General features: G+C 45.9%; 1 protein-coding gene across 7 annotated transcripts in view; it reads right to left on the bottom strand.

The window, feature by feature from the left end:
• slit1a (slit homolog 1a (Drosophila)) overlaps window positions 1–13223 on the bottom strand; it is a 102473-nt gene that overhangs the window by 69698 nt on the left and 19552 nt on the right. For all 7 annotated transcript variants that reach the window (XM_037781394.1, XM_037781393.1, XM_037781392.1 and 4 more), the window contains 2 exons: window positions 11739–11810; window positions 10172–10243 (listed from right to left, as the gene is read on the bottom strand). In XM_037781394.1, coding sequence (XP_037637322.1) covers window positions 10172–10243; window positions 11739–11810 — 144 coding nt within the window. The remainder of the gene's footprint in view (window positions 1–10171; window positions 10244–11738; window positions 11811–13223) is intronic.

Consider the following 13223-nt stretch of genomic DNA (forward strand, 5'->3'; position numbering starts at 1 on the left):
AAAGCTGACAGAGGGAGGAAGCTTTCTACTCCTATCTCTGCGCTGTGTTTCATCCTCCGTGGGGCCCCAGTGTCACTCAGGCCTCCTCCAGCAGAGTCCAGCTTTGAAGTGATAATGGGGCTTTTGGCTAATGCTCCGCTGCAGGTGCCCCTGGCTCCCTCCTCTCCCTCTCTCCGTCTCCCAGCACGGCCACATATAGATGAGAGGAGATGAGAATCCTTTCAAAGTCTACAGATGAGGCCAATCTTTCTTCTCTCTGCCTCTTTTTCTTTCTCTCGCTTTATCTGCCAACCCCACTTACTCTATCCCCGCACTATTTATTGCTTCCCAGGCACTGTCTGTCACTTTCAGGTCCTTCTATTGCCCTCTAACTCATTTTACCCGCTTTCCACTCCTCTCATTCTCCGTCTATTTACTCGATTGAATTGCAGCGCTACACTGGATTTGGGAGGGAGGGGAAGAAAAACAATTTAAAAGTTTACGAGGGAACTTTCCGAGCTGTATAAATAATGTAAAATAGGATATCTATGGTATGAAATGATTACAAAAGATGCTTTATATTCCTCTCCTGCCATTTCTCTTTCACTGCTCTCCTCTCTTTCATCCTTTGTGCTTTCCAACTGTGCCCTCCATCTCTCTGCGACTCCCTCCTTCTCAATCAATACTCCTCTCTCCATCTCATCGCTCCTTCGGAGGTGTCAGATTGGTGTGACTGCAGGCCTTGCTCCAGTTACAATGCACAACAGGTAAACACACACATAGATCCGGCTGCATCTCAGATGTAACACTCATTTCTGGAAGCTTTGCTTGGGTGGGGCAGGTGTGTGTGTGTGTGTGTGTGTTGCTAGTTGAAACAGCAGGGAAGGGGAATCGATCCCATCCCCCAGCGATTTCCTGTTATACTGTACAAAGCTAAGAAGGAAAGACACCACCCGCACAGAGAAACATACTGTTTCTCACCAAAAAATATCTCCACAGCAGGCATACACATACGCTCTGGGGCTAATGAGATCACCGCTTCAGGCTGCGATGCCAGCAGGAGAGTATTGTGAGAGGGAGCAAATATTGGAAACAGATAGGCATTTGTACTGGAATTCACTTTTTCCTCTTTGCTATGCTCAGCGGCGCTGCGCGGCTCAATATGTATTTTTACAGGAATGTGGGCAGTCCACTTGCCTAAGCAGACAAGTGTCTTTTGTTTACAGAGAAAGTACGATGGCTGAGGAGAGAGTGCAGAGCACTGAGGTTCTGGTTGGATTCAACATTTCAAACAGTTGAACGCATGTTTAAAGTTTATTTTCCAGGTGCTGCGCCTGTTTGTCTTTTCCCGCTTGTCACATTGAGTATGTTCATATGCACACATAACTCATTACTTTGACTAATCAGATGTGGGTAAACAGGTTGATTTAAATGTTTACATGACTCAGAGTAACAGTTGTTTGTTTGAAAGACAGTATAATGTCTGACGGGGTGTCTGCTGGTCAACAGAAAAGGGCCACAAAGTCAAAACAAAAAAGGTTAAAACAGATTGATAGATCCTTAATACATGTTCTGCTTTACACCACTGATTTAAACGTTGATCACTTGTTTGTCCATATTTTATATCAGCAGCAGGGAATTATTTACAAAAACTATGAAAATCGGGACACATTTAAATGATAGCGCTGTGTATTGGCAAGAATCTGGCGATACATATCATGATACAGGGGTTACGATACAATATCTTGCAATATATTGTGATACTGTAAGCAAGATGATATATTGCGATTTTTTAATCTAATATAGGAAAGCTGTCATAGTATAAAGAACACGCCACCATTGGCATAAAATCAAAGTAAAAAAAAGTTTACTTTTGCACCCTTATGCTACTTCCTGTCTCAGTTTTAGTTGTTACGTTGGAGTGGAAGAGTCAGATGGCTGAAGATAGATTAGAAGACCGCTTCCTAGCACAACACAAAATGAACCACTGTCTGCCATGAATTTTTTGCATGTAAACTATTAATTAAAAATCAATATAGTGTTTTTGAGAATCGATACAGAATCACAAAACACAACATCACAATAGTAAAAAAATAACTCCTAATGTATTTGAGGCAGAAGTTGGAGTTCAACCATGATACCTAAATATCAAAATACAAAACCAATATACTCATGAGTTAGGTAGCTATGGCTGTTATAGAGTTTTACAGCACTTGATGTGCTTTTATGAGTAAAATCAAATGGCATACATATTCAGAGTAATCTGTGTGAATGCAAGGTGTAATTTGAAATATATATATACATCTGAATGTTGCCTTGATTTTGTCAGAACTGCAAAGCATCTAAACACACTCAGTGATATACTGTATAATACATGGAAGCTTCCACAGCACAATCACAGTCCACAACTGCCAATTAGCAGCTCTATATCAGAGCTGTGGGAGGGAGGTGGTGTGCTCAAGCGCACCTCAACAACAAGTTGCAGAAAGACAAAAGTTGCCTTATTCATTTAGCCAACCAATATTTTCCCTAACTGAGAATCAAACCAGCAAACCTGTTGTCACAAGTTTACTTCTTTCACCATTAGCCTGCACCATCTTAACCTCATTAAGCTTGGGGCGCACAAGGCGTCGTCTTTATATACAGTGAAACCCTCAGTCACCACCAGTTCAGCTGCTATGTGGCAGCGGCTCTGCAGCCTGTGGAGTCTCGCGAACAAAAGGCCTGGAGGTGTGCTAAGTATAAAGCCCTAAGAATGGACCTGCTCACCACAGACAGAGAGGAGACAGAGCCCAGAGTTCACACACACACACACACACACACACACACACACACACACACACACGCACACACACACACACACACACACACACACACAAACGCGCAGAAATATAGCCACGGGGAAGAGGAAGGAGTTCAACCAGAGACTCTCCTTCCAGAGGATAAAGGGATGCATCCAAAGCCTATAATTACATATGCACACACACAACTAAAAATCCAAAAATCTCTTTCCATCCATTACACCACACTTTTCCCAAGCAGTTGGATCAGATCTCGTTCAGACAGTATGAAGCTCTTTTTGAACCATTTTGCCTCCCAACTCTTTGTGTTTCTGTGTGTGTCTTCCGCTCGCCCCGAAAAGGTAAACAGCCTGAGTCCGAACCCCGCAGAGCATTGGTTGCTACAGCAGCAAATCAGCAGGAGGTGGGCAAAGTGTGTGTGTGCAGTGGCATTTGTGTGATTACATATGTGTGTGTGGAGGCATAATTTGCCTTGCAGTTTGTTTGTTTGTTCTTTTTAAATCTCTGAATCAGAGACAGAGCCCGAGGCCACAGGATAGGGCTGGAACAACCATTTACCGTACGCGTGTGGGTTCGCTGGGCATGTGCGTTGGGCAACACATGATGCGCATGTGTGGGCAGTTGGCTTCTTCCTGCTTCGGAGGATGTTTGGGAAGAGTTTCGATCCCCCCCTTCTCCCCGTCCCGCTCAAGAGTGGAGAGGCTGTGTTTGGGTCTTCTTGGGCTACTTCCAACATCCAACATCCAGACCCTAACAGCTCATAACTAGAGATTACACACAGACACTGCAGTCTTCCTGCTAAGCTCCTCACACACGACACTTGCACATGATGATCCAGAGCAGATATGGTTGATTGAAACCCCAGATCTCGAACCGAACCGTAACGAGACGGACAGATGCGCTGAGTGAGGGAAACACCTATTGCAAGGAGATTGCACTCTATTAAGCCTGTGATGAATGGGCTGGATTTTTCATTCTGATGGCTGCATTCATACGCCATGCTGCTTAAACTGAACAGAGCCATTATGCACACACACATCCACTAAAGCATGTGTTCATACACACACACACACACACAAGCAGGACAACCCAACTAGCGCTATATGGGTTGTTATTCCTGGCTGGAATCGCAGCATTCCTCAAGCCCCTGCTTGGAGATTCCAAGGAGTGAGTGTGTATGTGTGTGTGTGTTTGCGTGTGTGTGTGTGAGGACATGAGGGCAGCCTTTTCCTCCCGCGTGTGTCAGTTCCAATCTGGACCAGTCGAAGCCAGCCGTCACAGAGGCAAAGTGTCGGCAGCGGCACAGAGAGGAGGAGGAGGAGGAGGAGGAGGAGGAGGAGGCCTCCATCGGCAGCTCTGCGCGTGAAATCCCTGTGTGTGTATACTCATGACGGATCTAGACCACACTGTGATGTCTTATTCATGCCGTATCAATTCATAATGACCAGACCAGTCCCCAATGTGAAGACGTACGCGCACGTACGTGCACACACACACACACACACACACACACACACACACACACACACACACACACACACACACACACATACACGTGTATGATTGGGACGGTCATCGCAGAAGAACTTGTGTGTGTGCGTGCATGGTTTGCTTGTACGAATATTTAGAGCATTAGTATGGGTGAGTATGTAGAGCAGTGTGTACCAGACGCTGGACACACACACACACACAACAGCACTGATGTCCCAGCGCTTTAGTGTGAATATTTAACAAGCCTCAATCCATCTGTTCAATTATTCATGAGAAAGGACACAGAATCGTTAGTAAATATAAACACCGCTGTTTCTCTCCCGCTTTCGCCGCATCCTTGCTCCCGTCTTTTGCACCTCTGACCGTCTCACTCTCTCTCTTCTTTGACTTTCTTCTTCTTCTTCTTCTGTCTCTCTCTTTTTTTCTTTCTTTCTCTCTCTCGCTCCCCCTGTGCTGCGGTTGTGAATATTTCAGATGGCGGAGTGGTTTTTAAATTACCCCCTTTTGGCTTCCGCTCTCCTCACATGGTTTGGTCTGCATTTCTCTCTCACACACGGTCCGACTCGTAAAGAAAACAGCGACAAGCCATAAAAGCCACTTTTACCAGCTGACAAGGACATGGCCAGGAAGAGGGGCAGGGGCAAGGAGTTAAGGCACTGCCTGGGATTTTTCGGTTGGTCGCCAGGTCAGGTATTTCATGCTCCTGCATAAAAAACTCTAGCCCTGCATCTAAAAAGTTAGAAGTTAAAGAGTTTGTTGGCCCAAATTAGGAAAAGCTGTCATGGTAATATGTTTGGTTTTATTTAAAGAGGACCTATTATGCTTATTTTCAGGTGCATACTTGTATTTGGGGTTTCTACTATTTCTACTAGAACATGTTTCCATGCTTTAATGTTCACAAAACGCTTTTACTTTTCTCATACCGGCTGTGCTGCAGCATCTCTTTTCATCCCCTGTCTGAACTTGGTGACATCACCACGTTACGGCAGAAAAGGCAGGACTTCAAGCAAGGCGTTTTAGTCAGTTCAGGAGCGGTGTTTCTGTGGGGGAGAGTAACTCCCTTTGACGTGGACTTTGGGCTTTGTAACTTTGCAGACCTTTTACATGCACAAAAAACTATATAACACACTAAAGGAAAGGGAAAAAGCATAATAGGTCCCCTTTAATATATCTGGTTTTGATATGTCTTTCTCTGCGTTCTCCCCGAGTATGATGGGGGATTTTTGTTGGTGGTGCTCACAGCATTGCAAACTCACATTTTAGAAATTCAGCAACCACATTTCTTTCCAAAAGCAGTGTCCCTGTTACTGTCCCTGTTTTCAGTGTTGTGAGCACCACAAAACTCATATAAAAAAATCTGTATTAACTAAACCAAAACTATCTGTAAGGGTAGATAGTATAACACTGGTAGAAAGGTAAAAAAAATATTTAGAATTTTGGGTGAACCGACCCTTTAAGTAGCCAGTTTCTCTGATGCATGCAATTATTTTGCTTCCACTGTGTCCAAAGTGAACTTTACTCACTAAAGTCTCTGCTGTCAGTGTTTACTTAGTGTCAGACAAACCGCAGTCAAGAAATCAGGATGTCTGCCATCGATGGTACAGAAACCTCCTGATGAAGACGGGTTGCCATGGGGACCGCTGCCAAGCGGGGGCCCAAGCGGTCCTCTGAGGGAGCGAGAGAGAGACCTAGCACGTCGAGGCAGGTCATTCATAAGCAGAGACAAAGAGAAGGAAACGACAAGACCAGCTCGGACCATTAACAGCCTGCCAGACGCACATTCACACACACACACACACACACACACACAGCGCACACTTAAAAACAGTCACGAGGAGAAAAAGAAAAACACATTCACGTCAGTCTTTCAGCCAGTCATACACAAAAAGTCAAAAGTTTAAAGAGTTAATTTGCTGGCTTTGAGGCACAAAAACTCTTGGAAACACCAGAGCGAGTTTACAAGCCTATCAATCTGCAGCAAATGAAAAGGGGAAAATACTGCATATTGAATGGAAAGTCAAAACAAGCGTGGATACTGAGACAGAGCGATGATTTATAGGTTTAATGATAGTGCACATTATTTATTCTAGATCTCCATCCCCCAAACAATTATTTCTTCTCACACTGAGCTACCGTTCCCTAAGCATCAAGCGATCAACAAACAGAAAACACAGCATCGCTCCAACACAAACAGAACAGGCAGCTCCGCATCAACACATAGCTGAAGCCGCTCTTTTATCTGCAGTCAAAGCCATATAAAGAACGCAGTCCCTCGTGTGTGACTGCCATCCACACATTAGCACACAGAGCCGTAATTATACTGTTATTCTTTGTGTGTTTGTGTCTAATTAGTGTTATTTACATTTTCCCTCTTTTTCCTCTCTCTTCTGAGTGGGTGCATGTGTGTCACCCAGCGTGTATGTTTGTGTATATCAGCATACCCGTCGTCAAGCATTAACAGGAAAATTAAAGACTGCAAAGAGGAGTGAGATCCCCCTCTCCGATCCTTTGCCAGGGTTCCCTCGGCTCCCCTGTAGTGCAGGTACTACCACGCCCTTCCCTCCCTCCTCCTCCTCCATACCTCCTGGGGAGATACACAAGGGAAAACCTCTCCTAACCGTCCCCTCACCCCACCACGTGATACCGCACGTTAGCCATTAATGAAAGCAACACCCCTTCAAACAAGCCTGTGTTGTTGCCGGCATTTGTTTGTGGCAGCAACAAGCAACACGGTAATCAAAAACCGCAAAATACCCCTTCGCCTCCTCCTCCTCCCTTAACCCCCCATCCTGAGCTCAAACCAGATGCTATTCCCCGGGGCCAGCTATCAGGCTAACTGCTCTGCACTCCTCCAACTCTGCTCACCTATCCCTCTTTTTTTTCCTCCTCCATCCCGCGGTCCTTCCTTCCTCCTGCTCTCCCACTGCGAAAAGACACTAATTACAGACATGGATGAGTAGATTACAGATCTGAAGTGCAGTGGAAGTGGGATGAGGAGAAGTCAGGGGCGGTGGGCTGGGGGGCAACAGGTCGTTAACAGTGATGAATGCAACTCTATTTTCACTGTTATTGTTCACTGGTGTTCTGCGCAGCGCCTCTCACCTCCGCGCCGGCGTTCCCATGCCTTCTCGTCGATGCCATCCATCACAGGCAGCTTTAACTAACTCTAACTATCTCTAATCATCTCTAATCAGTTCCAATTATCTCTCCTCGGCCCCTCATGCATCAGTGTCTCTGGTATCTCTCAGGCGGGGGGAGAGACAGAGGAGCGGGGGTGGAGATAAAGAGGTAGACTCTCAGAACAGAAAGCAGAACACGAAGCTCTGTAAAATATGTGCGCACTACCTCGATTCTCTGTTTCGTACAAGAAACAAGATGTACATTTTCGACCAAATCAGGTTCGAGGTTTGGCAGAATTATTGCAAAGATTAAAAAGGTATTATTTCTATACATGAATTTGTTCTTTTTTCAGTCAATCAGTAGGTTTTTAGTAGCCATTTTTCAATATCTGTATTCTAGCAAGAAATCTCCCTCTTCCCTTTGTAGTGGGAACTCATTACCCCGTTAGCTTAATGACTGCATGGGAGTCAAGTGTTTAAAAACTCCCCACAAATCAACAGTCCTCTTCTCATTTAACCGACAGCCTTTTATTAACCCGGCTAGCTTTTCCTCAAAACTTTAATGAGAGCAACGATCTCATCTGCTATCCCTCCCACCTCCATCCCCTACGTCCTTCTTTCTGTTTGTCCTCTCTGCGGGATGTCTAAGACAAAAAAGCCACAAAGCTTTTCCTCAAACCCTCTCTCCAGAATGAGCAAAGAGAGAGAGAAAAAAGAGGGGAGTCGAAGAGACGCAGAGGAAGAGAGTAAAAAGTATAGAGAAAGAGAAGCGGGGGCAATTAATCCTGCGTCCAAGAGAAGAGAAACCATCTGGGTTAGCGCTCCACCTGAGGGCAGCGGGCTTTCACATTAACCTCTCTTGTTAGGATCATAAAGGCAGACTCTAACAAGCCCCGGTGAGCACTTGAGCAAGTGCAAAGACACAAATACATATGCAACCATAGACTCTCTCTCTCTCTTCCTCGCTGTCATCCTCAGACACACACAAATACGCACATGAAATAGTGCAAAAGTCTTCCTCTGGGAGCCGAGAACCTTTTAAGTCCATTAAAAGCTGCTGGCGGGAGCGAGACGAGGCTGTAACCTAACCGCATCAGACTGGAACCAGAACCCACGGTGTGGCCCAGACACACCGCTCAGGAGTTAAGAAACACATTAGGAAAAACCTTTGTCTTCTACTGCTGTTCCTGATCCCACGCTACTAGGCCTAATTTTTAACAAGCACAAGAAGTCTTTCACAAAGTAGCAACTGTCAATCAAACACAGGCACCGTACAGATTGCATTATTTTTCAATTCCACGGCCCTGGATTGTACATTTGTTTTAACTGCTAAAGAATGTGTGGCACTTTCCACACCTGAAAGGCTTCAAGGTCCATTACGCCTCACTTTTATCCAGCCAAGGATAAAGAACAAATGAGTGTATACACAGACACATAGCGAATCGATTAAGCGACGTTAAACAAAGTCTCATTCTCCAGAATGTGGCAGAAAAGCCAGCGCCGGGTTTAGAATAATGAGCGTGAAGTTAGATTGGATGAAACAGGGGAGCTGTGTTAGCACAATCCTCTGGCTGTTGGCAGAGCCCGCCGCTCCAGATGGACTAATCACGCTTGTTCAAGGCCATCCGCTGGTCTGGAAGGCCTCGGTCTGCTCTGTGTCGGCTCCAGCTAGACAGACAACCCCGGTGCTGCTCAGTGTGAGCGAGCCACAAGCAGGCCAGCCTTGCCCCACAACAGGACGAGGCTTTGCCCTGAAGCCCCACAGGTTGGTTTTGGGCATAATGATAGGTGACGTGAGGAGATAGTTGCAAGGAAGTGACAGATAGATTCAAGATGGTGTTAAACATCAGACAAAAGATGAACAGATGGAGTGCTGAGGCCGGGATCATGGGTTAGTAGTACCTCTATGTGGACTGAAAGGAGGGAAATGATTTTTCCATGTCCCACTGTTTCATTATTCCCAGATGCTCCAGGTAATCCGAACTGGAATAATGGGAGCTGGAATGATCAGCTAGCAACAGGGACACTGATTATCCCCAAAAAAGAAAAAGGAAACATTGAGCCTTGTTGCAGATGGGAATAAAAGTTTAACATTACTGTGGGATTGTCTCGCTGCATGGGGCGCTTGGGTGTAAGGATGCGTGGGTGTGAGACAGACAGCACGGGAATGGCCTTAACAAGTGGAAACCAAATGAAAACTGCGACGACACATCTCATTCATACGAGTCCGCTGGCAGAGCGAGCTTTGGGGACTTCTCCTGTGACATAAAACGACCTCATTAAGGAACACAGACATCCTTTCACCTTGAACATAGTTCAAAGTCTAACGTGTCCCTCAGTTCTGGTCCCAATGTCACACCAACTCCCTGTCACCAGTGGATTCTCTCGCAGACAGACTAGCACTGAGAAACTGCAGACGACTTGGCAAGAAGGCCCAACGATGTGCAAAGAACTCCGATTTCCACTCGTCCAGTTCATTTTGTTTAACAGACAGTAAGTGCAGTGGAAATCACAGCACACACTTCACCTAATACATTAATAGGACCTGATGGCATTCCAGCAACGTGCAACTGAAGCTTAATTGTTCTTTAATTGTGTTTAAACCAAACCGAAGCCAACATTCATCAGACATTTATTTCTATTGTTGGAGCATATACGTTCTCTGAGCAACATTGGTGGCTTGCATAATAACGAAAAGAGAGAGAGGGAGATGGCGTGTGCATTGACAGGGAAGAAAAACTGCATGCTCAATCAAAATAAAAAGAAAGTGAATGTACTTACAGTCGAGACAGGGCAGGGTTCTTCTGAAACAGCAACTCAGGAAGCTGCTGCAGTTGATTACGGTTCAGTCGCCTGCGGCAGGGAAAACATATGATCAACCAGTGAATTTGTGTGTGTGTGTGTCTATGCATGCGTGCCCCTGTGTAGGCTGTGAATAATTTCTGCTCGCTGCCGTAGAATCGGCTTAGCCACAGGCTATTGTGTTTCAGTGCGCTCTGAATGTCACATAAATATCCGACTGAAAGTTCAGGGGAATTAAACTTCTAGTCAGAGACAGCGCCGTAAATTATCTCCGCACAGTTAAATTACGACGCTGCGCCTAGTAGAGCTCAGCGCTCTGCATGACTTTCCCAGAGTAACGGAATAGCAGTGTTCCCATTTAAACAAGTGAATTACATCCACCAGTTATCATGAGCATGAACAGATTTTTATCTGGGGCGAACTATCAAAACAAGATGTTTCCAAAATAAAATTAAGAGAAATGGATGAGCCTGTTCAAGCCCAAGGAAGCACTGACAGGAATGGTGGTTGGCAACAGGCTCCATGTCAAACAACTAACGTCCAAGACTGGCAGGCTTTATGCAAATACAACAATTAAGTCAATGAGGAACAGACTGTTGCTAATCTGTTGGAAACCACAACTCTCTTCTCCCTGAATGGCCCATTGGAGGCACATGGGAGTGAATGCGGCGGCTGTGGCACAACAGAGAGGCTGCAAATCTGAAAGGCAGGCCGCTGCCATTCCTTCAGACACATTCAGACAGATGTTGGGACCTGCGCCACTCACTGTATACACTGAGAAGAGTGCTTGGCCAGCTTGAGGTGGAGATTTAGTGCGTAATGGGCATTAATGGTCTGCTGCCGCTCGGTTCAAACTGAACTGTACCTGCTGGTGGGGTAGTGGCTTTTAAACATTAGAGAAACGAGCCGCTTAATTTCCACATTGGTCTGGCACACCAATGTTTGGGATCAGTTGGAGGAGGAGGGGAGGCGGGCTGTACACGGCCTGGAGTTTGGTAATGTAAATTGTTAATGTGGGTTTCAGATCGGGGGGAAAGTCTTTTATAAGTTAACCGCGATGTGTGCATGACGGCATGTGTCCATAAAGTCATCTGCTGCGCAGGTTTCCATGTGGGTAGCACTATTGATTTGCTAATGAGCTGGTTGAGGTGTGGTCGGCTGTGTTTGTCTGTGTGTTTTCCCAGCCGCTTTACGAGCTGTCGAGGAGTCCTGGTGCTGTCCAGATGAGCCAGGGTCTGCGGTGTGGGAGGCCTCTTAAGCCCACATATCCTAACTGAGGGCATTCCTGTCAGGCAAAGCTCATAAAAAAATACTGCCAGCCCACGCTGCACCCTTTCAGCACCATCCGACCACAATGGAATGACAGGGAAGTGCATCACACTTGATACACCATTTCCCCCTGTTAGTCTCATTACGCTCGACTAATACGAGCACTGAATATAGATCAGTAATAGGGCTTTCATTTGAAGTTTAAGTTTAGAAAGGAAATAAAAAAAATTGTTATTTATGGTCAGGCTATCTACAGACAACCCTGGGTGGTACTCACAGTCTCTCCAGCTCCTTCATGTCATCAAAAGCCCCACGCTCGATCACAGTAATCTGATTCTCCATCAGCTGCCTGCAGAGAGAGGACAGAAAGAGAGACTCAGAGACGACGCGATACAGTGCGGCTTTGACTTTTTTTTTATGAGTCTGTAAAAGGTCGCTCAGGCTTTAACAAAGTAAAGGGGGCTTTGGGGTTTGGGTGGCGGGCCTTCTTGCGGTATGTATATTCAAGCTGGGGTGCAGTATATTCAACACCTCACACACACACACACACACACACACACACACACACACACACAGACACAGAGGGCAGTGGTGTGGACTGAGGGCACAGTGTGGAATCTTGGCAAACGAAGCAGGAATAGCAGCCAGGAAAGTTTCTAAGGTGGCTCAGAAAGTGTGGGTCCGGGCTCTGGTGTGGTCCACTGGGTGTAGCGACGAGACGAAAGGTAGGCAGGGGGTCAGACAGTGTGAGAGGGGAAACTGAGGTGGGCTCCAAGGTTTTCACAACTGGCACAATCAAGGGAAAGTAGGCTGTGTGTGTGTACGTGTGCCCGTTGGATAGCATAGTTGGAGCGTATCAAAGCTGCAGGCAGTAGATCAAGGCGATTAGTCATACAAACACAGATGCACACAAACATACACACACACAAGCAGAAACACATCCTTTCCTCACCTACACTGCCAAAGCTAATGCACAAAAAAAAGAGTCTTGGATGGTTTTGGAAGTGTTACAATAACACAAGGCCAGGAAGGAGAGAAAAGCGTCCAGCAGCTTTAGAAGCAACAAGAGCTTTCCTTCATTACGTATACAACTGTTCTGTGTTGAAGGCGACCTCTCATGTCTCCTGTGAGGCAGCGCCGCGCTGCAACTCAGCAGTCTGGGCTTCCTCCCCATCGAATATAAATGCTAATCACTGCTCGCACTCCATAAACATAGAGAGAAAAGTGCAATTCACCTCCGATCTCTTTCTCATGAATTTAGATGGAAGTGAGAAAAAAGAAAATCGTGATGAGTATTTTTGAATTTGAGAAAACTTTTTTACAGACAGTCTGAGGGCATGCAGTTTTTTTGATCTCTTTCTTTCTACTTTTTCCCCGATTGTTCCTCTACTGTTCAGCGTTTCCTCACTCACTCACACACACACACACACACACATTGCTGATGTAGACCAGCCAAGCACCCAGTGCCAGACGAATGGCGGTAAATCAGCTGTGTTGATTTTAGACTGACAGGATGGATGGCAGCTGACTGTAAAGATAAACCTCTGTTCCTGTTTGGCTCCTTCTGAGGGTTGCCCAGGGGTCAGAGGTCACCCCACTGTTAGTCTTAAGGCTGTTGCCCCATAGAGGTCACGCCCCCCAGCACACAGAGACAGACTTTTTTTCTGGTTGCACACACACAAACATGCCACACACCTACACCATGTTAATCATGCATCATGTATATAGTTGGCTGACATTTCAGAAAGCGAACAGTGTGTGT

This window comes from Sebastes umbrosus, chromosome 10, assembly GCF_015220745.1.
Source record: "Sebastes umbrosus isolate fSebUmb1 chromosome 10, fSebUmb1.pri, whole genome shotgun sequence".
NCBI lineage: Eukaryota > Metazoa > Chordata > Actinopteri > Perciformes > Sebastidae > Sebastes > Sebastes umbrosus.